At 43.7% G+C, this 27,844-nt stretch overlaps 3 protein-coding genes and 1 long non-coding RNA gene across 4 annotated transcripts; 3 read left to right on the top strand and 1 right to left on the bottom strand.

The window, feature by feature from the left end:
- The first annotated feature begins 352 nt into the window (after positions 1–352).
- Positions 353–754, top strand: LOC123073933 (uncharacterized). Its single transcript, XM_044496918.1, has 2 exons — positions 353–460; positions 593–754. Exons 1-2 carry the CDS (start codon positions 353–355, stop codon positions 752–754), a joined length of 270 nt encoding a protein of 89 aa, XP_044352853.1.
- A 1,793-nt stretch (positions 755–2,547) lies between these two features.
- Positions 2,548–4,168, top strand: LOC123073932 (uncharacterized). Its single transcript, XM_044496917.1, has 2 exons — positions 2,548–2,730; positions 2,903–4,168. Exon 2 carries the CDS (start codon positions 2,920–2,922, stop codon positions 4,039–4,041), a length of 1,122 nt encoding a protein of 373 aa, XP_044352852.1. The 5' UTR covers positions 2,548–2,730; positions 2,903–2,919; the 3' UTR covers positions 4,042–4,168.
- Positions 4,169–6,780: 2,612 nt separating this feature from the next.
- On the top strand, positions 6,781–25,290 carry LOC123073931 (uncharacterized). The gene is made up of 3 exons (XR_006435798.1): positions 6,781–6,926; positions 16,664–16,668; positions 25,279–25,290. It is a non-coding gene; the product is annotated as an uncharacterized lncRNA (long non-coding RNA).
- On the bottom strand, positions 13,863–15,569 carry LOC123073930 (ervatamin-B-like). The gene is made up of 2 exons (XM_044496916.1): positions 14,994–15,569; positions 13,863–14,641 (listed from the first exon to the last, which is right to left on the bottom strand). The coding sequence occupies exons 1-2, from the start codon at positions 15,550–15,552 to the stop codon at positions 14,034–14,036; spliced, it is 1,167 nt and encodes a 388-aa protein (XP_044352851.1). The 5' UTR covers positions 15,553–15,569; the 3' UTR covers positions 13,863–14,033.
- Positions 25,291–27,844: the final 2,554 nt, after the last annotated feature.

Below are 27,844 nucleotides of genomic sequence, written 5' to 3'. Positions count from 1 at the left end.
TTTTGCAGCTAAAAATATACTCTCTCTGTAAACTTCTATAAGACACTTTAGGTTACTCTTAAATTTGAATAGAAATCTTCGCCAAAGATAAGTACTAATAATCACAATTAATAACCTTCTTCCATGAGCATCCATGCAGTAGCTATCCACTTGTCCATACACAACATATATATCCATTCCCCCTAAAACAGGATATATATCCATTCCCCATAAAACAGGATATAATTAGCTAGGCAGGCACACCAATGTATTTACGGTCTATATAAACACACACAAATCACAAATAACAACACAGGGAAAAGAAGAACTGTACGTACGTGAAGTGTAGTTAGCCTCCTCTTGTACTATACATATGGCGATGCTGAAGAAGAACACGAGCGCCCTGTCCTGCTTCGTGGCCGCCCTCATGGTGGTCATGGCTGCCACCCTTCTTCTCTCCTCATGCCGTGCCCACGAAAAGGTTAATCATTTGAAATTTCTATTTAATTTGCAATGTCTCCGTTGAGATCATACGATGAAGCAATTTTTTTTCAGATTGGATATCTAATCTCTACATTTTTTTAATCGTTTGTTTCTTTACACCCGTATGCAGATGGATAAACCCCGTGCTTTTCCCCTGCCGGCTTCGTGCTACTCCAAACACTTCCCAAACTGCATCGACGAGCGGTGCAAGAAGTTTTGCGGCGGCGGCGACATGCCGCTGATCCCCGGGGCTTTCTGCAATGACGACAACAACTGTTGTTGTCCCATTTAGTTAATTATAAGCGCCTCTGAAGTGTTCCAGGAAGAAACGGAGATGCCAATAATATAAGCAAGAGATTATACCTTTCTAAATCTTTGAAAACCAGCTTTTTCAGCGATTTTTGTAGTAACGATTTTATCATTGTTCGTGTATATGGACACAAACCAAAAGTAATGACTAATGAAGCTTGAACAAAAGTAGTAGTTGATACCTGCGTGTTGATAGCATAAGCACAAACAAGTTTTTCATTTATCGACTAGATGGACATGATCACGTGAGCAACTACCCTTGGCGTTTTTAACTTCACCCAAATGCAAGTCTATCTACACTTCTGATACACATTTGTTAACGATATTCCTACTTACCCCCTCATTAATTTCATCAAGGATTGACAAAAAAAATTGTATTTGGGGAGCGGGGGTATAAGTTGCATAAATAATCTTAATTTACCATCAAAAATCAAAATGTCTCACGTTTAAGATGAACTATCAATCATTAATAAAGTTCATATAAGCAAAATGTTTCAATCATATCTTAAAGGACTTTTGTAATTGCTACTATGGTCGTCAATGAGCACATTTTTGTAGAATTTAGCCAATGTTTAGGGGGTTGATCCCGGGCCATGCTCCGGCCTTGAATCATAATAAGGAGAGCGGCCATTGCCTACTCTATGACGATTATTTCCAGTCCACGTCCCCACCCTATAATGTCAAGCTTTTCCGGTGACGTTTACGAATGGCTAGACATGTGTTCAACTATATCCAAGAGGGAGTGGTGGAGTATGATGATTACTTTAGATACAAGAATGGTGCCCATGGAAGGGTTGGCTTCTCCTCTTATCAGAAATGCATGCGGCTATCCGGATGCTTGCATACATAATTCCTGGTGATCTTCTGGATGCGTGTGCCTAGATGAGTGAGTCCACATGCCTTGAATCATTGTACAGGTTCTACAGAGCTTTGGTTGTTGTGTTTGACCCGAAGTACTTCAGAGAATCAAATGTTGTAGACACAACCCAAGTTGCTGGTGATCAATGAATCTAGACGCTTTCTGAAAACGCTAGCCAGTATAGATTGTATGCACTGAAAGTGAAAGAACTGTCCATTTGCTTGACAGGAGTAGTATAAGGGGCATGTTAAAGTTTGCACGGTCATACTCGAAGTCGTGGCATCACAAGACCTCTGGATTTGGCACTCTTTCGTCAGCGTGGCAGGTTCTCACAATGACATCAACATGCTCCAGCGGTCTTCAGTGTCCGCACGGCTTGCTGAAGGCAACTGCCTTGAGGTCAAGTTTGAGGTCAATGGCTACCACTACAATAAGGGATACTACTTGACAGTATCTATCCTCAGTGGTCAACTCTTGTGAAAACAATCTCCAGGAGAGAAGCGAGCTAGATTTGCACAAGCACAAGAGAGTGCTAGGAAGGATGTGGAGTGTGCTTTCGGCGTGCTCCAATCTCGATGGGCTATTGTTCGGTACCCTACCAGAACATGGAGCTAGCGCAAGATGTGTGAAATGTGATGATTGCTTATGTGATCATGCACAAGGTGATTACCAAGGTGAAAGTGTAGAGACTGAGCATGGACCAGTAACGTTCACAAAGTTCACACAATCTCATAATGAAAGACGTTATTGGGTAACTCACATTCAACTTCAAAATAATTTGGTTAAGCATACGTGGACTCATCTATGCAACCAATAAATGTATCAGATTTGGTTGAGCATATAACGTTCTGTTGTGATTGAATAAAAGGAATAAAAGGAAGTGATTGTTCCTTAAAACAAAAATGGTGAACCTCAAATAAACCCCCTGTCGAATCCCCTCCCTCCCCTCCCGCCCCGGCGCTCTCCCGTTCGCCTCAATCCGCCGCCAATCCGGCGCAGATCTCGCGGGGGCTTCGCCGCACCCAGCACCACGCCCTCCACTACGGCCGGCGTCGGCACCACCGCGCCCTCGCTGCCGCTGCATCGCCGCATTCGCCACGGTGAGTCCATTCCTCTGCCCTCTCTGCTCTGTTCAAGAAGCCCCAATGGCGGCCGCGCCGGTTGATGTCCTATCGCCCTGCAGTTTCCATGGACTAGGATTCACATCTACTGCTATCAGTATCCCCCACTGAATCCATCCACCATTTTTGTTTCTGTATTTGCTGCCAACAGGCCAGGTGGCCTCCACCATGGAATCTGCAGATTGGTCCTCGCTCCCGGCGGACCTCGTCCGCCGCATCGCCGACGGCTTCCTGGCCACCAGCGACCTCGACTACTACATGGACCTCCGCGCCGTCTGCCATAGCTGGCGCGCCGCCACCGACGACCCAAAGGGCACCCCGGACCCTCGCTTCCGCCCCCGCCACTGGGTCAGCATCGACAGCTCCCGCAGCAACACACACCTCCTGGTGAACACTGCAACCGGCCGGTTCCTGCGCAAGGAGCTCCCGGTTCTCCGTGACTACTTTATTGACAGCACCACCCCGGACGGTCTCCTCGTCTTGATGGACGATAAATCCCCTCACAGCTTCAGTGTCCTCAATTCTTTCACAGGCTACTCGCTCCGTTTCGCGGCGCCGCAACCCGACGAGTTCGTGGACTCTGCTGCTCTCGTCGCCGGTTCTTCGCCCGCAATCATCTTGTTATTCAGGAAGTACATTGATGATGATGATGTCCGGTTACGCGAATCGCCTCGCAGGGTGTACATGGTTGAACCTGATAGTGAATCTTACGCCGTGTCCGAGGACAGGTATGCTTGCCCTTTGATCAGGCTGGCTGTCAGAGGTATCCACACTATCGGCGAGTTGGGATCGGTGGCGCCATTTCCGCTTGCCGTGGCCAGGAGGATCTTTAATCTGATGAGGTTTTTCAATGCTGAGCCTGTTGAGTCGGATGATGAAGATACCATGATGTCTGAAGAAGAATCCATATCGAAGTTTTGGATAGGATATGACAACCGCTGCTACCTAATGGAGTCTGCCGGAGAAATTCTGATCATCATGAAGCTAAAAGATGGCATGGAGGTTTACAAGATGGACACTGAGAGCTATGTACTCGAGCATGTGCACAACATTGGTAACCGTGCCATCTTCCTCCGTGGTTATTGCAGGTGCATGTCTGTTAATGCTGATAAATTCCCATCCATTGACGCCAACTGCATCTATTACATAAAGAGCGATGATTTTTCTCGTGATTACATCTACATGTACAACCTCAAGTGCCGCAGAGAAGAACGAGTCTCTAAAGACATATCTCTTGTTTCTCGCCCTTACACAATTATTCAACTCCTCTCCAGCCTTGACCTCTGGTAACTTAAAGGGAGTGTAGGCTTCCATCGCTGTTCATGGTTGTGTTCTTATGGTTTTATGTTACCTTTGTAATGACATTGTGTTGGCTTCAGACTTTCAGTATATTTAAGCTGAGGCTTCCCCTTTGCTCTGTGAAGCTGCCTTGTTTTGGGCACAAGTTTGATCGAGCATAATATAATTTATGTGATCTGAAGGTGGCGCAGGTTTGATCGAATAATACTAGCATTTATGTGATCTGAAGTTGATCGAGCATAATAAAATTTATGTGATCTGAAGGTGGCGCAGGCTCTAATGCCTGTAATCTAACATACTTTCTGAAGTGAAGGATAAGATTATAGATCTGCACTTTTGGTCTGGGACTCTGGGTTAATAGAAGTTCAGGACATGTATGTTTTTGGTTTGTTGGGAAGCTGAAGCTGGAGATTTCAAACCTGCATTGTGAAATATACCTGGTTAGGGAACAAACTGTTGTGTGTGTATTTCCCCAAGCTGTATAACAGAACCTGGTAAAAAAACTTAGCTGTTGCTGAGAGATTTATGAGGTACAAATCCAGAGTCTGATGCACCATTTTGTAGCAACCGGAATCATATATAGGCTTAACGTACTTTCTCTGTCAGTGACCACCACAACGCACCCATCAGCAGAACCCTTCCTGGAAGAAAAGGACATGCCCTAGTTCATTTGAGGAAGGTGACTCTAGGAAACCCAGAGTATTTAATGTTCCTTTAATCTTGATGTAGTATTTCTCCATTTTTCTCTGTTGAAATATTTATTTAGTACCATCTGGGTTCAGTCCCTATTTCCTTTCCGTCTTTCCACTGTTTAACACTTTAATTTTGTAGTTTTTATGGGTATTGGTGCATATATATGATTTGTGTTTTACTTTGGGGGATTTAGGCATCAGTTTATCACATTCTGCTGCAGAGGCACAAGTCAGAAAGGAGGCAACAGTAAAACTGAAAGAGGTGCAGGCAACGGACGACAGTCTCCTGAATCTCACAAGTCCGATTTATATATAAGGTGAGGAAAGCTCGCTCACTCCTTAAAAACAGCTAAATTACCCACTGTCAGCTAATTCATCATCATCAATGTTTCTGTAACGTAATTACGTAACCAGGTGGCATGCGTTTGCATTTTTTGTTTTGAGCAGGAATTTAATGAAAATATCTGGAGCAAACTCACAAAAAGAGTAGCTTCAAATATGACTCTTGAGTGTTGTCTAGTCACACTAACTGGTGATCTTAATTACTTTCGGTAGTATTTGATTTCCTATCTTATCACTAAATAGTGATCTTAATTTCTTTGTAAGAGAAGCAAGGCTCTTTGCTTGCATTGCACAGGTGTATTCTAGACTGCAGCAAGTCCACCACAAGAGTTCTGACCTCGGAAAGTTTGGTTAGAAGTGCTGTTGATGAAAGTAAGGTTGTTGATAACTTAAAGGTTGTTATTCCGCTAATAATTGTTTAAATATCCATTTTATTTCTTCAGTAGTATACTGGTTTACTCTCACCAGTGCAATAATTTCAAGATTGAAGTGTCCTTCCAGACAAACAACATGCCACAGGGACTTTGCAACATTACTATCTAGGAGTACAATATAATGTTGCTGTCCTCAGCGTCATGGGCTTCCGCTGTACAGGACAGTGTAAATCTATGATCAAGTGCAGACTGAAACTCATGGGGAGGTTGTAGCCATACGGCGTGTCTACGAATCAGGCAGATTAATGGCCACTAGTGGCATACTGACTGACAAACGGGAGGGACGTTTTGGCTCCCAGGAGCATATGCTTCCGGATGAACAGTAATTTAAAAACTGTTAAAAAATTAAAAAATTCTCAATTTTTTTGTAGATGTTTGTGTTAGTGTCGCAAGCATGCTTGACAAATATTATGCGAAACGGAGCAGCAGTGTTTCGTCGGTGAAAAAACAATTTTGGGGGTGACATTTTGGTCTTCAATTTGTTTTTTTTTTGCACAGGCCAAAATGCTTAACCCTTTTGCCTCAAAATTTGTAGGTAGCATCTGTGTGTGACTAAGATCACATAAAAAATTTGTATTTATTTTTGTGACATTTAATAAATTATTTTTGGGCCCGGGAGCATGTGCTCCCGGGAGCCAAATTGAATTTCCCCTGATAAACCAAGTAAACTCAACTGCAATTATTACGCTGGGGTTGGAGGTGTTCAGAAAAGAAATAAATGGACAATGGTGCATGTTTGGAAAACAAAAAGAAGGAAAAGAGCGAAACGGCAGCCTCCAAGCACTTCCGTCGTGGTTCAATTGAATTTGAATCCCATTTTGCCTAATTTTAGCTTCGGCATGCTGTTGTATTGTTCAATTTGGGAGCCGACCATCTTGGCATGCTTTGTCTATTTCTGACTTTACACCCTTCAAGAACTCGGCATGGCCTAATTGGGTCCTTCACTCGGCGTCTGGAATTGGAACCATGAAGAGCTACTTATAGTGGTTGGAGATAAGAATACCATAGATTGTCTCTGTACCAAAAGTGGTTGTCAAACAAAGCAGGTGTGTCATTATCAAGTTGATGTTGCCTCCAAAAATAGTTGTCAAATTGTCACAAAATTAGTTTCAGTTCGTCTTCTTTGTGCACTGTCCTCTGCTACCTTTATTCAGAATCCTAATTCTTGTAACAAAATGCAACATCCTCGCGATGTTGAGGCTCTCAGTATATATATATTGATTGTAAGTTGAGGTGGCAGACAATTTTTTGTGGTTGAGCTATTCACCGTCGAGTCATCAAAGCCGTCAACTAATTCAGAGGGGCTCGGCTGGCCCGGTCGCCCTACGCTACTGGCGCTTCCAAAAGCGAAGCTCTCGTCTTTGGCGACCAGCAAACGGAGGGCTAAAACCTGTAGTTTTGAAGCAAAGTCGTTCAGAAAACGATGATCAATCGCTTCTTGTTGTAATATACGGATGATGAATCGCTGAAAAAGGGTTTTCCCCCGTTTTGTATACAAAGCAACCAACCAATCGTTTCTTTGTTCTTTCTCTGTCGTTTCTTACGGATGATGAATCTGGAGCTGTTAATCTCAGTTTTCGTGTCTTGTCCGTAGCTAGTGCCTAGTGCATGCCCATGGCATTAAAACCAACAGGCATGCATGCTGCTGGAGCAACAAATAGCCATCTTTCAGGCCGGCACGATAGTGTTCCTGTGAGTGGATCTACACGACGTCGTGCTCATATTCACGTGGGTGTTGGGGAAAATATTTTCAGAAATTAACCACAAAAACTAGCTTGGTGCGGTTCCGAGTCACAGGTAGGGAGAGACACGGACGACTTTTCTTACATTGCATTCCCATGGGTCCCATCGCAAAGCAGAATATTTTTTTTTCTTTCAGAAGGGCCCAAATCACCACAAACATAGTAAAAATTACAACAAAGGCCCTGCACCACCGAACGACCACTATCGCAAAAACGAGCTGCCGATGCGCTGTTGTCACAGCTCTCTGCCAGAGCCCATTTGACCAGTTAGATGATAGTCGAAAAGTCTTCGTGCATGTGACCCTAGGGACCAGTGTCCCAGAGCCGCAGTCGTCGTCATTAGAACCCTTGAATCAACCTGAAGCTTGTGACACCAAGTCTCGATGTCGTGCACGCTCGACAAAAAAAAAAAACCCTAACATCGTTGCCCTAAAGAGATGACAAGAATCTATGCTGGGAATTTGCCGACTTTGTCCCTATGGATGAGCTCAAGGTGGATCATAACCCGGAAAACTAGCTCGAAGATGAAGCGTTGTTATTCGTCGAATGTCGCCCCCGTGAGAAAAAGAATCCTAACCTAAACTATTCGCCAGAGCCAAGGCACGTGGACCCCAAGGGACAAAGCTGACATAGAAGCATCGGTGTGAGCTAACACTAGTCGTTTTTATTATTTATTCACTAATTTGTACTAATAACTGCTTAATTGAAGTTTACTTGGGTAAACAAATATAGGACATTTTAGATCACCCAAATAGTGACCTAAAACATTTTACATATTGTTTACAGAGGTGGTAGCTGACACCATAGGAATTTTTCTTTGTTTCGTCCCTGGGATCCCCTCCCGCCTCTCCGTCACCAACTAACAGAGGAGAGGTGGATCCATTAACTCACCGGTCAAGTTTGAGAGGGATGAGTCTCCTAACCACTACAGTGTGAGGGAACGGCGACCCCTCACCTCAAAAAGAAAAAAACCAAGGCCGGCACTGCGACAAACCCTAAACAAGGATACGTATCGTGATTGCTATTACCGAAAAAGGCTTTCGCCCCGCTTTATATTATAAAGCCAAATCGTGATTGCTATCCTGGTGGTCTCACAATCACATACATGCTCCTATAGTCGGTAGTCCCAAAACCGGACAATTTTTTTCCTACAAAGCAACAATAACTAAAACATGCTGCAGATTTGGGACATGCAGAATCATTTCCAAGGGGTCTATTCTCGGGGGGCATACGAGGAAACAAAAGCGTGAGTTTGGTGATGCCATTGAAACCACCATTTCTCTAATAAAATAAGGTAGCTCTAGTTCAACATGCATCATGCATGCATGCCCGAATAAAATAGGCTAACCACATGCGAAAAGACGTGTCGGGGCAAATTATTTTTTTGGGAGACTAATCAGAATCATAACTACTACTCCTTCTAGACATATCGATGGTCTCACCTGCGTTCCAGAGTCATAGTCGTCCTGGCTGTCGTCGAGAACCACTTGGCCTCTCGCCATCCCTGTGTTGTCAAGATCATGCATGCACATATGCAAGGTGCAGAACTGAGCTTCGGTGACGTAACATGTCAGTGACTAAACTGTGCACCTGCAGTTACGTCACTGAAGCAGCGTCCCAAGGTGCACCTACACCCAGTGGCAGAGCTAGTGAGGGATAATGAGGGGGGGGGGGGGGGGGGGGGAGGGTGGATGGTCAAAAATATTTTTTTGTAGGGGGCAAAGACTGCATTTCTCTCCATTTGTGGCACCCAAAACGGAGTTCCTTCACAAAAGATTCGTGGGCTCGGTTGGGGGGAGGGGGGGGGGGGGGCATGGACCCTGCAGTAATACACATAGCTCCGCCAGTGTCTACACCGTACCACATGGTAACCTAATTTCCTTGCCCTATACCATGGTTTTATCCAAAAGTTACTTCTTCTGTAAACTAATAAAATACATTTCAAATCACTAAAGCCTTTCTACGTCTTATATTAACTACCAAGATGCCCGTGCGTTGCACAGAACATCAAGATGCATTTGTATGAGTAGTTTACCTTGTGAGAGAAAAGGATAAACGAGGGAAGGCCTTATTTGCAAATGTGGAGAGGGGTGTGGGTATCTTTTTGCAAAATTGCCATAGTTTCCTTCCTATCCGTCAGATATAAATCAGATGGCCTATATTGCAGGATGACAAGCATACCATCATCACCAACTCTGTTTTTCATAAGAGTAGAGATATATTAATTTACAAAGCTAGTATTAATAATGGTCAATTCATGTGTCGACGAGAGGGGACCATTCTGTGTCACAGTGGAATTTTATGACTCAACTGTATTTACATTTATACTACTTTAGACGGTGGAACCTATGTGTCATAGTGTCACCGTGAAAGCGTGATGTAGCGCATGTTGCGTGCATGAACAACTCAAGAAAATTTGGCTTGACAGAGGAGCAAGGTCGGTGCCCCGCCGAATGCGCTTGGGTGGCGTGAAAACGACAATATATCTTCTAAAAGATTTCTAAGAATAACCATAACCACCTACAAAAGAGTTGAACATAGTATCTAAAACATCAAATAAACATTACTAGATTTATCATGATTTTTTTTGTAACACCCGTGAAATTTAAACATCCATGATTCTAATTCTTAGTAGATGTCATGTGACCAGCTGTGTATGTGTCTCGGTATTTTCAGAAACCCGAGAATAGTGAGCAGGAGGGATTGGGAAAGAGTGTGGGTCTACATTTCGGAAAGAGACCCTAAAAACATATAGGGGCTCCGCGACGATGACGCTTATGAGTGTCCTTGCCTTGCTGAAGGTGTTGCAAGGAATGCGTACCCAGGATGCAGCTTGTTCAGCTTTCTCTTCTTTGCTTCACATGTTCCTCCAAAGCTAGGTTAGCGAGGCACCGATCCTCGTGCTCTTGCGACACTACTACCTCCTTCGGGGCTCCTCACCACGGAGGGCGAACGAAGCATTTTAGCACAAGACTACCACAAGGTCCTTTCCAACGGGTCTAATAATGTAGACGATGATGTCTCTTGTAGTGTAGGTTGATGTGTCCGATGCTTGTTGGCCAATATTTCCGGCGCAAATGTTGTTGTGCTCTCCATCTGTGACCTTCCGAGTTTGCTCTATATTGTCCCCTAGTGTAATGTGCTGCCTCGATAGCATCCCTCTATTTTGCAAATGTTGTCTTCTATGTGCTCACAACATAACATGTGTTGCATCACACAACCAACCTATACTTAACTCCAAATATTTAGGAGTTGTTTCTCGCATTGTATTGTAACTATGCACTTGGTGTTTTGTGTTTCCTTTGTTCTTGCTTTGGCAAGAGGTATTGCCTCTTGTGATGTCAGGGTTTTTGTTCTAGTTTCACTTATAAATTTGATCAATATCTTTTGGAAATGAGATCATAAATCTAACGAAGACCGAGCCTGGAAGGAGGAATGCAAGTTGGAGGTTGGGATCGTAATCTTGACTTGACAACCATGCGTCCATGCTACGGGAGTACTGACCTAAAGGTTCACCGGCCATGGGCACTCAAAACGTAACGTGCCCCTATGCTTTTGCTCCATATCGTTAGTCGGTTCCACTTGACGCTGATAGCCACGAATGCAAAACAAGTTGGCTAAAAAATGTTAGGTTTGGAGAGTAACAATACGATCAAAAGACCCCCTTTAGCTTTCGTTGGTTTTCCACTTTTCCTTCTAGTTGAAATACCAGCGTTCTGCCGTTTTAATTTTCTCTTAAGAAAACATTAATTGTTTGGGTAGGGACAGTATCTACACATGATTTTCCAAGATGGCATATTTATGTACTACTTCTGTTTATTTTTATAAGACGTTTTAGACATTCAGACACTGTTCAAAACAGTACAAAGCAAGCTGTCTGAAACGTCTTATAAAAACAAACAAAGGAAGTATCACATATTCTGCTTGACACTCGTGTGATTATGTCGGTAAAATAAGGTCAGCCGTAAACTTTTTCATTTCTAATAATGGAACACGTCTTTATCTGCCCAGGTACAGTAAAACTACCGAGCTGCCGGCTCCAAGATTCTAGTAGGTAGTAAACCCCGGTAGCAAACACACATTAGAATAGAAAAAGCATCCAATTGATCACTCATACGCGCTAATCCCTACGCGTAAGGGAAAGGTGGCCGGTTGGGTTAGCTGAACATGCACGCAAAACCCCTACAGTATAAACACAGAACGGTAAGAGAAGGACCCCTCCCGCGGCCGACTTGATTGCCGGACGGTGTAAGAGGAGATAGCATCTAGCCAAATCATCTGCCAGCAGCCACCCTCGATCTCCCTGTTTAATGAACCATGGATCCCATTCCCATGGCAGAGAGCTTCCCGACGATGTGCGAGATAGTGGAGGTGGCGGAATGCCTCATGAAGAACCTCCGGTAAGCATGCATGCATGAATTCATCAGCTTTCTCTCGTGTAGCCTCGATCCGTTGCCACATCTCGATCTGATATGTCACCAGGACCAGCACGAGCACCAGCGAGCAGCAGGAGCTCAAGTCCATGTCGTCCCAGCAAACCAAGGACCACCTCTCAGTCCTCATCCCCACCAGCGTCGTGTACGAGGTACGATAATGAGATATTCTCTTTCTTATTACGACGTGTACAATTACCCTAATTTGCACTTCCATAATTAATTCATCGTATTATAAATTAATGTATGTAGGTTGTTCAGCACGTAGCCACTGAGATGGCAAGCGGCCTTGTGGTTTCTGACGAGGACGACGGCGACAACAGCGGCGGCAGCAGGACTAACAATAACAACCCCGGACCGCAGGTGAGATTCTATAGTATATGACTGTAGTATTCCCTGATGCGCCTCTTTGGTCAGCTTATTTTATTAGAGCATGTGCACGTTCGTTCAACTAGCTCGACTACACTGTCATGACGGACATGGTCAACGGCGGCGGCGACATCAGTGAGGTATTTAGTAGTACAACGGTTCACTAGCCACCGTCATTAGCTTAATCAATTGTCTATTCCTAACTAAATATGGTACTGCTACATGCATATAGCTTGCTGCACAAGTTGCCATTCAGGTGACGGACGGCCTTCAGCTGGTTCCTGTCAACTCTCCGGTGGCGCCGACGCAGGTGAGATATCGCTACTCTACGCTATATGATTTGATATTTAGTTTTGAGACACCGTGGCATGTTCTGCCTCCCGTCTAAAGCGCTCTCTCTCTCTCTCTCTCTCTCTCTCTCTCTCTCTCTCTCAAACACACAAGCACACTTAGGTTTCCCCCTAGTCTTCCATCTCTTTCCCTCCCTGTCTATTCTCCAATTATTTGCCATGATTGTAGGGGATGATACTGATGCGACAATTTGATTGCACAGGGTGGACACGACAATGACAACCATTATGACAACTTCAGTATAAACATAGACCCAATCGATGAGGAGCCGTCTACCAGAGTAGTATCTTCAGTGCAGCTCTCACAAGCACTGTGGACAGTGGCCTTGCTCACTCTGGCCATCGATATTGGCACTGCGCTCTACAAGCCGGCCAGAGGCATGCTGTTCGGCCACAACAAGCTCGCCTATTACCTCACCCTCATCGGCATTTTCTTTTCTGGAATAGCGGAGGCTCTGATCGCCGTTTGGCTGTCCCACTCTCACGAGGTTGACAAACGTTGTTTCTTGATCGGGAGGGTTGTCCTATGTGCCTCCATCGTGCCATTTGTTGCCATCATCGGCATAGGAGGTTTCTCTTTCATGGAGGGCTAATAGGACTCTTATACAAGCTGATGGAGCTGTTAGAACATATTCATCTATTTATCGGTTTAGGTCTCTATGGCTTATTCGCCAAAGTTGACGTAGACCGACATTGTAATGATACATATAAATATACATCACACATCCATAGGGCAACACGCTACAACATCACAAGATGCATGCAGCCATTTTATTAAACGTCAATCAAGGTCACCGAGTACCATTGTAACAATATACATATAAATATACATCACACGCCCCAGAGGACAACACACTGCAACATCACAATCCATTGCATTATATGATATCGGAGCCTCTTCTTCCTAAACAAGTATAGATGGCGCTCATCCCTATGATATGATAGGAGCCTAAACACGCGACACACATCAACTGCCTGATAAAAAAAAGATGAACATCAGCGGCGTACGGGAAGATAGATAGTGGCCCAAGCGGCACTTGCTTATTACCGAAGCTTCAAAGTAGATTTGTAAAAACAAATTAGTTTCCATTAATTCGTGTGCCATGTATGCGACGTGAGCGCGCAGCTGGTTGTTTTTGCAAAGAATGTGACACAAGACGACAACGGTTTGAACACCTTTCTTCTATTTAGGACTCTGCAAAGAATGTAACTTTAGGACTCTGATTGGCTGTTGCCGCGTCCAAGAATTAGCTTTTGTTTCTTCCTTGGTCTCTGTGTTCTGCTCATGATTTATAAATATTTTGTCCCTGTGTAGACAAAGGTTTACCACTCTTTTGACCCTCAACAACACATTCCATTTTATATAGAGGATGGAAGTAGGTAGATGCAACTAAGCACATGACGTGATGTGCATTTTTTTTAAAGGATGAGGTGATGTGCATGATAGTGCTACCAATAAGTTAACATCTTACATTGAAACCAAATAAACATAACTTACAAAGTTCGTACAGATCCTTCATTGTTAAAACGAATTACACGCCTAGACATATAGCGGCAAATATATGCAACATACGTGTAGGCACTTTGCACTTGCAGGCTAATATTACAAACTTTGTGCGTATTAATCAGTCGATTCTCTTACTTCCATAAGGGGAAAGACTGGGCGTGTCGCAATGCCACACTGACCTGATGGATTCGTTGTGCCCCTCTTCATTAGCATGTAACCTTTGTCGCCCCATGTCACCCCCCACGAGTTCTTCACGATCCAATACTTGGCACCATCTTGTGCCTGTCGCCCATAGCCTACAACGGTGACGGCATGGGTCAGTTTCGTGCTGCTACATGGCCCGTTGAAGATGCCTCCCTTGTAGTGGTGGAAGTGGCTGCCACTTGACGCGATCGAAACGGCTATAGGTCGGTTAGCCACAGCATTCCTCAGCGACACCTCGCTGTTGCTCTCGACTCTCCCGGAGCCAGTGATCTTTGCGGCCGGCTTACGGTTCGTTCTGCACCGACCAGTGGCTGCCTTGTATCCGTAGGAGGATGTGGTGGTGATCCCTCCATTCTGCTGGATCCACTGGAAAGCTCTGCTAGCCCGGCCACCATTGCAACCACCGTCAAAGGAATCGCAGTCTACTAGTTGTTGCTCCGACAGAGACACCAGGGTCCCTCTCTTGATCTTGTGTAGTCCTTCGATTGCACCCACGGCGGCGAATGCCCAGCAAGATCCTGCAGTTGCATAGCAATGCTTATAACTTAATCATTGAGCTAGCATGGTATTTAAAAGGTATTTTGTAGTTGTTGTTACTTTGTTAGCAAGTTGTCATTCTCAATTGTCATAATTATATATGGGTGTGGCTAGGTCTCAGTCGACTGAGATTTAACAAAGTCTCGGTCAAGTGACATAACATACAATAGAGAAAAAGGAAAAACTATAAAGAAAATTTTGCATGAATCTTAATGTAAGATCTTACGGAATATAGCATTGACTAAGACTTCGTTAAATCTTAGTCGATTGGGACTTAGCAAGACTGATTATATATAGCTAGTAGAGAAAAAGAACAAGAGATGTTGCACATACCGCATTCCCCTTGGTCTTTAACTGGGGTGACGGCGCCTCTCTTCCTCCAGTCCACGCTACTCGGCACCCTAGCCGACAAGTTAGCGTACACGGTGACACCCTCATATGGGCCCGCGCCATTGACAGGGCCAACATGGGTGGTGATAATCTCCTTGTCATCCTCTGGAATCTGCCCGGTATAAAGCACCATGAACTCTTCATCTGTAAGGTCGGTGAAGGGACCCTCTCCAAGCTCGTACGTGAGCCCAGAGGTAGTCGCATCAGCATTCACAGCCTCTATGTACCTCATGTTGCTCCTGTATACCTCAAACCGGCGAGCCTTCTCATCGGAGGTGGAGTAGGATCTGTTCTGCGCCGTCATCCACACGTGGAAACGGTCCATCATCAGACCATGGTGGTCGTCAATGCCGATGTCGGAGCGCTCACGGGGAAGATCATCGCTTGTCGGCAACGACTCAGAGGAGCAGCCGGCTAGCATGAGGCAGCTGGTGGCAAGGAGCACACATAACGCTACTGAAGAGCACCTAGACATGGAGAACGTGATCGTGTGACCAGTCATTTGATGGTAACGCTAGTGTGTTGATGGTGATTGGATGCTCTCATGCTCAGCTAGGTTGTGGTGCTTTTATAGCCCAACTAAATCAGCTGCTATATGAAAGAAGTAACATGCATGAGGGCATGGCCCACGTGCTGCCCCGCTGGTCCAGCTCGGCTCAGACTCTACAACGGAGGTTCGTGTGAGGTAGCTGCTCAATGAGGAAGACGAAAATAGTAACTGAGATGAAGCACACTGAGACGAGGGAAGAAAGTGGTGATTCAGGTGGTGTGGACAAGGCATGTCTCCCACGTCTAGTCCACCCATATTTATTTAGAGTAAAGTCTTGTCCAACCATACGATGATTGAAGCTATCATGCAGTCGGGTTTTTACATCACCAAAGCGGAATCATCCGGTAGCCAACGGGGCACTGCACCAGCTATGTAATGCTTGTGACATGCTTACATATCTGAAATTATAGAGGCCAAAATTTCTCCGTATAAAATACTATTCCCTCCATCCTAAAATAAGTGTCTCAGCTTTATACTAACTTTAGTACAAAGTTGTACTAAGGTTAAGACATTTATTTTTGGACGGAGGGAGTATTAGCCAGCATGATGGCCGGATTAAACAAAGCGTGGACATGCAAATATCTGATCACCGCGAGATTAAGTTTGGCTTCAACCGTGCATACAATTTAATTGACTCAGTTATGTACCATGGATGGAGGTAGCTCTTGGATCGGATTAGACAGAGAAGAGAGCTAATTGCATAATAAAACATGTCAGATCCGAGTAGAAGGCCACGATCCAGCATTGGCATATTTCAATTTTATCAGGAAGTATTCTACAAAGAAAATATTTCTTGTGTTATTTTATTACAGCTCTCAAATTGTAGTAACAGTTTTTTTCAGTTTCAAAGAAAATAAATGTTTACTCAAGCTAATTAGCGTGTTTACCTGTGTAGTTATGGGCATGCAAGCGGCCGAGTAGAGGAGTACAAAAGCCTAGCTCAGATGGTTAGGATCTTTGTAGTGGAATCAGTCCATTAAGGTTCAAGTCCTAGACTTGGGATAGGTGCTTGTATTTTTCTGGATTTATTTCAGCCTTTCCGGTGATATTTGTTTAGTGGGAGGAGATGTTCCCGTTGACTACGCAAGCGCTTGTGTTCAGTGGAAGGAGATATTTCCATTGACTACGTAGGCACCTCTGATGACTTCGTCGATCTCAAGATGTTGTCCCGGCTTAGTCTCTTGAAAATGCTCATCGGGGTAAGGTGTGTGTGCATTCGTAGAGGTGAATGTATATGTGTGTGTATGAGTGTCTGTGTCTAATACTGCGTTAAAAAAGTGTGCTTATGTACACCCTCCTTATAAAATATATACAACTCCCAAGGCAAATCAATGGTTGAGATTAAAGCCGAGCCCATGTGGATATTTCACCATGTCGGTTAGCAGTTTCTTAATTATTGCCACGATCAGGTGATGTTCATGCCAGGATCTTAGTCATGAGTGAAAGTGGTTAAGTTTAATCCTAACTAAACAAAACATAGAGCATGCCGCACGATCCAGTGTTGTTGCTGCCACGATCTTAGTCAACTGGATAATACCATGCATGTGTGTTGTTGTGAGAATCAGTTGTAATGTATATCAATAGATTTGTTTTTACGAAACATAGAACATGCCACACGATCCGGTGTTGTTGCTGTCATGATCTTAGACCACGAGTGCACATGGTTAAGTTTATCATACTTATAACTAAAAGACACAAAGAAGATTCCACGTGATCCGGCCAGTGGTGTTACTGCCATGATATATCCTAGTCCATGAGTGCAAGTGATTAAGCATAGTCCTAACTAAACAAAACATAGAATAGCCACACAATCCGGTGTTGTTGCTCCTATGATCTTAGTTCATGAGTGCAAGTGGCTATAAGCTTAGTCGTAACTAAACAAAACATAGAGCATCCCAACCACGAAGCTGAGAAACAACATGTCAACCTTGATTGCAAACACGGATAATTAACAAATGTATGTTACAACTAGTAATTAAGCATCAATTTTGGTGTTATAGATTTTAAAACACACATTAGTTAGAGGAACAAAATATTCGTAGATCGGTGAGTCACCAAATGAGCGTTAGTATAGCATTATCCTCCCGGACCAAGTTTAGACAGAAATAATATAGAATTCGTTGGTTTAGAACAAAGACTGAAACCATGTGACACACATTTGGTACAACAAAGGCCTCTAACCACAAGTTCGGATAGAAATGAAGCGAAATTTATTGGTTACACTCAAAGAATGAAACTCTGCGGTGCAGGTTCAGGACAACAAAGTCCCCTCCCCCCTCCCATGGCTCAAGTTCATATAGAAATAAGTCAAAGTTCACTGGTTCGATACAAAGAATGTAACCAGGTAGAAGTACCAATAGACGAGTCTAACAAACAAGAAGATACACTTGAAAAGCTAAATAGAGTACAAAGCATCCAGATATGCAATGAAATAAGTTAGATGTCCCAATAGCAGACAAAGATGGACAAGGGAAATGATTCAAAACACGAAGGGGGGAAATATAATACATTGCGAAGAAATAGAACTCGTTTGTTCATAGAAAACAACGTGAAGTGTTCGCCTAGTTCAACTTGCTGGCACAACTCTGCGTCGGGTTGGAGAGGCTGGTCCACAACTCTAAAGGCATGAAAGTCTTTGTCATGTTCTCCTTGAACTAAGTTCTACAAAACTCATCCAAATACTTGTGGTAGATCTTGAGGTGATCTTTGGACCTAGCCATACTAGTCCTTCGGAGAATCCACACTTTGGATGCTCTTCAACAAACTTCTAACAATCAAGAGGATGCAAAGTCCTCAAGAGTAAAAAGTCTAGGTTCAGCTTTGATCAATTTTTTCAGTGATCCTCACTCGCTTTGCAGTTTTTAGGCTGTTTTTCGCCACTTACGATTTCTCTCAAATCTTCAGGAGGATGGGTTGCTTAGACAACACTTGTAAAATCACTCGAAGCTGCCCACCACAAATGGTTGAGAGGCGTGGCTATTTATAGCCACGAGCGAACCCATGTGGGTGTTGAAATGACCGTTGGAGGCACACAAACCATCATCAACCCGACATGACTTGTGGTTGGGTTCGTTCGTGGCCATCGTATGCTCTAGCAGATCCCCGTCTACCAACTCCCAAACAAATCGACTCATCGAGCACTCAATGAGAGAGTGTTTCCAAGAATCATCAACGCCACACAGGGAACGACAGACGAGATGCACATCTTCTGCCTCCTCCCTGCATGGGCCGGAGCCATGGTTCTATTAGCCCTTTTGTAGTCTGGCCTAATAAAGTTGGGCTCCAGTACGCTGGGCTTTTTCCCGATAAGAAGTATGCTGGGCTCAAACCACAAAAGCAAGCACAATTAAGAAAAGAAAGAGAAGCAATAACATGTCACTGTAGGAATGAATAATCTCCACACTCTAGTAACATTTTTTTTTCTGAAGGAGATAATGACTCCAATGGAAAATTGTCTCAACTAGAGGAGGTTTCTAAGAGTATAGTTCTTTCACAAGACTGTGACTCTTTGGTCTGGCAATATGAAAGTTCTGGCCAGTATACCTCTAGCTCTCTATACACTATTGTAAATTTCAGAGGGGCTACCCAAGTTTGTTTTCCTTCGGTTTGGAAAATTATTATGCCAAGTAGGGTGCACATTTTCCACTGGTTGTTATTTTATAACAAGCTGATGACTAGAGACAATTCGAAAAAGACGAACCTGGAAAAACCTAAAGAATGTGCTTTCTGCTCTTGTAAAGAATCAGTTTATCACCTCTTTTTTGGATGTGTAGTTGCAAAACAAATCTGGGTTGCTGCTAGTGTTATAAAAACCCAGAATCTATTGCCTGACTGTGGATTGCTGGCAAATCATTAGATCATGTTAATGTCTTTAGTGCAGCCGTTCTCTGGGCTATATGAAAACATAGAACTAACATGATCTGAAGAATGCACCCTGCATGGTGTCAAGTTCGGGCCGCCGTCGCCGCCACAAGTCGATCGCTTCAGCGTTGCGCCGAGCCCCATGTCTACTCTTGACTTGGCTGCTCTAGCCTCACTTGTAGCGATGTAGCGTGAGCATTTTTGCTTGCATGTGTGCTAGAATGTTGGATTTGTCCTGGCATGTATGCCTTGTGGACCTTTAGACCATTTTCTTCTTCTTTTTGTCTTCACCTCAAGTGAAGAGTTTAAAAACTTTGTTTTGCGCGCGTTTTGTGGTACTCGGGTGCATGGTTTCCTTTCAGTGAAATGGGAGCCGGGGAGCTCCTCCCTCTTTGTATCTAAAAAAAGAGCTCAATATGGAACGGATCAGGAAAACTGCACCCTCAGCCTGGATCGATATATAGCATCTGCTTGTTCCGCTCCATTGAGCATCATGTGATGCCGCCGTGGTCATGTCCAGAGCCTCCTTTTTCCGCGACTTATTGGCAAGACAATGTGAGAGGAGCAGGGGAGCAACTGACGTTATTGAAGGCTCTCTCATTTCTTTCATTCCACAGGGCCCGCCACACGAGCAAATAGAGCGTCGACCAATCTTGCTTGTGCGGCTTGCTGTTGAAAGTTTTCTTTCCACGGCATCCATCTTTGGGCAATTGAACGGGTTGCATAGGTTGGGTGTGTGTGCATGCAAAATCTATCGTATGTAGCATAGTGTGCTAACATTTAAACTTACTTCATTTACAGTCCTAATGGCCGTCGTCTCACCGTAACCGGTCATATTCTTGTCCGGCGTTACAAGAAAAAAAACATGCATGCATGCATGCTGCTGTGCAACATATATACCCGCAAACTCCTTTTTACCAGTGGCGGGAGGTACCGGCTAAGCATCTGCCGTTTGTCCACTTTGTGATTCGTGCGCTTTGCTGGCCCACATCTTATGTATATTAGTGTATTCCCAAAGAGCATGGCGTATTCAACATTATGTCATATCAAATGGCAGGTCCATGTCTGTGATAAAGTAGTACTTGATGCATGTCTGATCCCTTCTCTCTTTTGATTCACGTGAAGATGCATCCGCATGCGGGATTAAATCCTGCCTTTTATTTTTCTCTTTAGCAATTTCATTCATTCATATATTTAAAACTATAATCCCATTTTAGAAACATTTTATATATTTGAATTCCTGGCGCCAAGACCTTTAGAATAAGATCAATCTTGAATACATTTAAACGTGATTAAATTTCAATGTTTCAAATGAGTGAAATCAGTTTTCTGAAATAAGTTCTTTTAATTGAGTGAAACCAATTTTTTTGAAATGGCATTTTTTTTCATGCATATGAAACATATTTCAGTGCAAAATATGTGAAACTAGTTATTTAAAAAATGTGAAGCTGAGTATTTCCAATCAGTTTAAAAAATAAGTGGAATCTATCTTTGAAACAAGTGAAATTGTTATTTCAATTTAGTGACTGTAATGTGTTTTTCTGAATCTAGTGAAATGAGTGAAATCTATCTTTTGTAATTAGTGTAATCAGATTTTTGAAACAAGTGGAATATAGTATTTTAGTTGAGTGAGTGTAATGCGTTTTCTGAAATGAGTGAAATGTGAGAAATAAGATACTTGAAAAATGAAATATATCCATTGTTCTGTGAAACTGTCTATTTCAATGTTTGAAAATAATTTTTGTGATGAGTGAAATACGTTTCAAGATATTTCATAAATACAGTATTGGAGATTTTTTTTTAAAGAGTGAATCAATTTTCCAAATCACTGAAATGTGTTTTTTCAAACTAGTGAAACTGATTTTGGAATGAGTGGAATTATATTCTTTGAAATGAGTGAAATCTATCTTTTGTAAATCGGTGTAATTTGTTTTCTGAAACTAGTGGAATGAGTGAAATCTATCTTTTGGAACGAGTGAAATCAGTTTTTTTGAAACAAATGAAACATAACATTACAATTGAGTGAGCGTAATGTGCTTTCTAAAATGAGTGAAATTAGTTTTGAGATCTATATTGTTTAATGAGTGAAATCAATCTTTTTTAAACAAGAGAAATATAGTATAGTACTTCAATTGAGTGAGTGCAATGTGTTTTCGGAGTGAATTATATCTTTTGGAAATGAGTGTAATGTGTTTTTTGAAATTGTGAAATCTATTTTTGGAACGAGTGAAATTTGTTTTCTTAACTGATATTTTTTTAAATGAGTGAAATCATTTTTATGAAATTGTTTTTTTGTGTGTGCGGAAATATGTTAAATGGGTTATTTCAAATACGTTCAAATGATTATTTAAAATATATGAAACTGGTATTTATGAAATACATGAAACATATTTCATTGTGTTTGTCAAGTTGTTTATTCAGTGTGTGAAACTGATGTTTGTGAAATACAACTAGAACTGAAATATGAAAACTATAAAATTCAAATTGTTCAAAATATATCCAAGATCGGCCTTGTTTCAAAGGTCTCGTCGCCCTGAATTCAAATATATAAATTTTTCCAAAAATAGAGTTTAGATTCAAAGCATATTTACCATCCAAAATTCTAGCGGTGGGAGAGAGAGGGGGATAATATATGTACCATGCATGCAAAGTGTCCTTTCCCTTGACAAAAGTTGTTGCATGCAAAGGGACCCACACTTGTATTATCAATGTATATATAGACAAAGAACGCACGGATCTTGACGAAATGAACAAAGGGTAGATCCAACACCGATACATCCCGGTTTCGGTAAAATTACTTATTCGAACTATACCCATCAATCAGGCACGACAGGTTTCCAGCCGGCCGCTCTTTCTGCGACTGGATCTACGGGACGTCGTGGTCGTATTCACGTGGGTGAAGTCAAGCGGTTCGTATGTCAACCACGAAACTAGCTTATTAGTGCAGTTCCGAGTCACGGAGAGGAGAGGAGGTAGGAAGGATAGAGACGACACAATGCTTTTTTTACATCGATCGCATGGGTCACATCGCAAAGCAGCAAAACTCAAGCAGGCTGCAGATTTGGGATGTGGAAAATCACCGGATACTACCGTCACATGGAATCTGGAGGGGGTAGGAGGTGTGATGCTGCACACAAACTACAGTTTTCCCTAATGAAGTAAGCTAGCTCTAGTTGGACTTGCATCCAACATTCATAAAGTAAGATGACCACATGCATAAAGGCATGTCGCCGAAAAAGACATGGTGATGATCTCTCGTCGTTGTCGTTAAGACTGAAGAACCACCTGGGACTTGGCCAAAAACAATGAACAATAGATAAAAAACCAAAAAAAAAAACACTTGACTTGGCCGCTTGCCATATATTTTTTTAGAAAAGGAGGAAGACCCCCGGCCTCTGCATCGGAACGATGCATACAACCATTTTATTAATTCCAAGGCCCAAATCTCGTTTTGTCCCCAAGGATACAATCTCTTCAGGTGACCGTGCAGTAGCACTTTACGCAGCAGCAGAACTCAATGTTGTTGTCCATGCATCGTCGTGGTTGTCGGAACAAAAACAAGAGAGAAAATTCGGCTGCATTTCCCAGCCCAGGAAAATCGTATGCATCCACGTCATTTGGGAAACGTACGTTACCAAGAAACTCAACCTCCATCGTTCATTCGATCGAGCACCGGGTCACCGACCTAACTAGTCCACTTTGGTTGTCACCATCGCCCCCTGGGGCCAGTGGTGGTCCTGCTCCTGTGGTAGTACATCTTATTCTCTTGTTACTTTTCACAGTCATCCATGATTCAGGCAGGCGTAAGCCTGCCGTTGACGCGTTAAAGAAAAATAGTCATCCCTGATCTTTGCTTAGAAGGGTGAATACACTGCACTGCACCACATACAGCTTTCCGGCCGTGCTCTATATAAGCCCTGCGATGTTTCTACGCAAAAGGTGGTGTCATATGCATGATGGTGTATTGTAGTGTGTACATGCATGTGTGAACAGGACGGTGGACCATTTGTGCCTCGGTGGATCGAATCTAGTGACTAGGATTCTATTTACCTTTTTACTTTATTCTTAAGAGCAGTGCGTATATGAATTAACTGCCAAAAGAAAGCTACCGCCACTTGGGTCGAGGGATGACCAAGGACGAGGGTACGTGCACTGCCGACTACACTGTACGAGGAAAATGACTACTACTACTACTAGTAATCTTGTGTACTCCAAGATGGCAGGCGATCAGGCCAGCACGGGTGGGCAGGTCTATCGACCAGATGGAGCAAGAAGGTGGGCATGGTGCGGAAGGAGAAAGAAGAAGCTCTTGCTCTTGCTCTCTTTCCTGCAGAAACTTGGACGCGAAGAAACAAGGCAAGGCATGCACTCTGTAGTGTAGGTTCTCCCAGGTGAGATCGCCATCACGGCCAAGAGAAGTCCGTCTTTTCTTGCAGATTGCTGCAGCATACGTGACGCCGGGCGGCACCATTGGTCATGTGTCACAAATGACGCCATCACGATGGTCACTGACTTACTGTGTCACTGTGTCGTCTGTGATCATCGAACCTACGCATTCTTACAGGAGATGTACTATATTTGGTCACTTGATAAAGGGCAAGAAAGGAGAGTGCATACACTTTCTCTTTTGGAGACTGCATTCCACCGGTTACATACGTGGAGAGTGCCGGAGCTGCTTAACAGCTTAAGTCAAAAATCCCTCGCAAAGTCGTTGGTTGGCATACAACGCACGCACGTAGGGGCTCAAGTAGCCGCTCCTTCCCCCAAAAAATAGGGTTCCTCCGCCTCCCGTGGCGCCGCCGATTCGCCTCGTCTCCGGTGGCCTTAAGACCATGGAGGCACGGTGGATCACGGCCCTTGCCGATTTTTAGATGTGTTTTCGAATTTTGTTAGGGTTTATGTCCTACTTAGGAAGGCCAGACGACGGCAGCTCCTTGAAGATAAAATAAGGTTTTTCTCGCCTAGCCCCCGTTCCGGTGATGCATCTAGTATCTTTGGTGGGCGTGTGGAGATGTGTATCCGGCGGATCTGCCTTTGGTGGATTGCTCGGATCTGTTCGTTGTTCATCTACGTTCGTATGTCTTCAGGTTGGGTCCTTTAGATATTCCACTAATATATACCCACTAATATATAGATGTGTCTTCAGGTTGCTCCAAGACAAATTACCCACTAATATATACTCCTATATATTAACAAGACACGATGACTTATTTAGGGACGTAGATAGATGTGTGCAAGTGAGACGTCTCGTTCGCACGGACATGTAGACGCGACCGACGAAAATAAAATATGTACATATATGAATTGCTAGCTAGCTAGCTACTCCATGCATGCATGCATGCGAGTATATTAGAGCTTGACAGTGAGCCCGACGCCACCCACGGCCGATACGAGTAGAAGAAGCACGAGGGCGACGCGCTGGAGACCCGCGGCGAAAGCGTGGAACCGCCGGCCGTCGGAGCGGGGCAGCCAGAAGGCCGTCGCCATCTCCACGGGCACGGCGGCGAGAATGGCCGCGACGATGCCGTAGTATGCTGCCTCGTGGCGGGCGAAGACCGATCCCGTGGCGGCCGGCCGGTGAAGCCCGGCGTTGACGCCCACGAAGAGGGTCGCAGAGCTCAGCACCCACAGCGCGCGCGCGAGCTGCTCCCTCGACGCGCCTGGAGACACTAGCCGCGCCATCTGGCTTCTGCTTGCCTCCTCCAGCTCCAAGTTGGCCATGGGGTTGTTGTTGTTGTTGTTGTTGACTTCCAATTCCATTTCCAAAACGACGGCGGAGGAGGCGGCCATGGCCGGCTCAGCTCTGAGTGGGGGGAGCGGAAGAGTGGCTCGTCGGGAAGGGACGGGATGGACATGTAAGGAAAGGATCGGGCTCTCTGTATCGGAGTCAAGCGGCGTTGGGGCTGTGTGGGAATCTGGAGGATGAAGAGGACTAGAGGGAGCGTGCAATGTAGTAGTAGCACTGGTGTTTATAACGATGCACGCTGGAGACAGGTTCCTTTCTCTAACAAAAAACAATAGTACTAGCTAGCTACTACACGGTCGAGTTATCGGTATCAATTGCAAGAAATGTCCACATCTAGCTGGGAAAATGCCGACCGGCCGTCCTTCAGTTTTGTCACCATCACTACGCTGTTTGAATTGGAAAACCAAAGATGTGGATCCACACGCATGCGTCGTATCCAAGATTCTTGGCACGGTATGATCTGTAAAGTGTGGAGGACGGCGGTGTATCTTTCAAGCCTCCTGCCTTTCAGCACGATTCTCAGGATCGAATTCACAGAAAGGAAAATTCAGGACAATTTCGACCTGCTTGCTAAATTTAAAGAGAGATGGATGATTGTTAATGAGAATGCAAGGGTGACATCAGTTTTAGGGGGTTCCAACCTGTTTACGTCCCTTATGTATGGTCCATTCCACCGCTAGAGTGTAAATTTCCCTCTAGCTCCTAGCTAACAATAAACTCATGACCAGAGATAATCTAGAGAAACGTCACATCGGCTAGCCTTTAGATTGTGTGTTCTTCTCTGAACCTGAACCAAAGACAATAGACCGGCTGTTTTTCAAATGTGTGGTTGCTAGGAAAATTTGGGAAGCAGTTGCAATATACTTTGCTAAACCGTTAGGTGTAGATTTTATTTCTAATGCTAGATAGTGGCCTGCAAATGATAATCATGTTGCTTTCAATTTCCTTTGTGCTTGCATCCTTTGGCACATTATATTTGGGAAAACTAGAAGTGAGCACATCTTTAATAATGTTATATGGTCTGATGTCAAGCATATATGGTGGATGATCACAGTTACTGTCAAAAAATGGAAAATCATGTTCAAGGAAAATCCTTGAGTGAGAATGGATGCATTCAGCAGATGGTCTTCACTCTAATAAGACTGCCACACCAACTGACGGTGGGGTGAGAGCTATTGAGCAATGCACTGAAGGTGCGATGTTTAGCCTTGCGCTGATCACCAAACATTCTTTGGTTGATCATGGTGATGTCGCTCTACCTGATGAGGGTGAAGCATCATCTCCCTAGTGCACGGGGAACTGGTGAAAATTGCTTGTTCACATGGCACACTTGGTGAGGTAGAAGACTGCATGCTGAGAGAATTGCTTGTAGTGGGGATGAACTTCTTAAGAATATATATTATATAGATAGATTTGGCGTGTTTCATGAACTTTCTCCTATGAAAGGCTCAAGTCATCTCCACACCATGGAGTGCATGTGACACACTCTTAGAGACAAAGGAAGGATGTCCGCGGGCTGCAAGGGGAAGGCCCAGGCCTTTACAAGACAAAAGGATGCTGCCCTGTGAAGTCATATCAGGGGAGAGTATTTACCATATGCTCGTTAGCAAAACGCCAAATCTAATACTCTGTCTATTCTAAAATATAAGGTGTTCTTTTTGAAAGCAAAACATTTCAATATTTGACCAAGTTTACTTTAATATTTATCATACACATGTTAGAGTATCAGATCTAATACTCCATCCGTTCCAGAATATAAGGCGTTTTTTTTTCATACACACATTTAATTGCATACAAGGACGCACATGTTAATTGCATTGCTTGAGATAATAGATATAGCCCTTTGGGTGAGACCGTGAGAGGGACTGCAAAAAGGACAGTGGCGCTGCCGAGTGCCCAAGCAAGTGTCACAGAAAAAAAACTGAGAGTATTCTAATCATACCACACGAAGCAAAGCCTGGAGCGTTGACCTTGTATCGATCTTCTAGTCAGCAGAGTAGAAGCTTTAGCGGTCATCAAGAGTGAGACTTTCAAAAAGGAAAAAAATATTGGAGAATGCCACTTGTTTGAAAAAGAAAAGAAGGAGAATACTAGTATCATCGTATCTAATTCTACAATGACCCAAATACACCCAAGTCTTCAATAAGCTTTAAGCCATGTCGTAGTGCTCTTGCTTCTGCTGTTGCTACATCTAACTGGTGGCAAAGAGGATAACATGCCCCAGATGGCCTCACCCTTATCATTTTGAACAACCGCTCCTGCACCTCCTCTGCCATCATTCTTAAGAGCAGCATGTAGATTAAACTTGTATACATCCTTTGGTGGTTCATTCACAAAAACCAAGCAACTTGAGCCACGCTTTCCTTTAGAGGAGCTTGGACCAGAACTGTGGAGGAAGAAAACTTAGGCGAAGATCGTGAGAGCTCCTATTCATCGTTCTTAGCAACGAATAAACGCTACAACACACATGTGGTCGGCCCAAGTAGCGTTGTCTACACCTTGAGAAAAATCATCTCTTTGAATAAAAAAGCTGGCTGCAAAGAACCAATCCTAGCTTTGAGAAAAAACTGGCTACCGGTTTAATCAAGCTTTAAAAATATTTTATTAAAAACTATTGTTGATGGACTAAAAATGTTC

This window comes from Triticum aestivum, chromosome 3D (genome assembly GCF_018294505.1).
Source record: "Triticum aestivum cultivar Chinese Spring chromosome 3D, IWGSC CS RefSeq v2.1, whole genome shotgun sequence".
In the NCBI taxonomy this organism is placed as follows: Eukaryota; Viridiplantae; Streptophyta; class Magnoliopsida; order Poales; family Poaceae; genus Triticum; species Triticum aestivum.
Note: the sequence above shows the minus strand (reverse complement) of the source record. Positions and strands in the feature narration are given on the sequence as shown.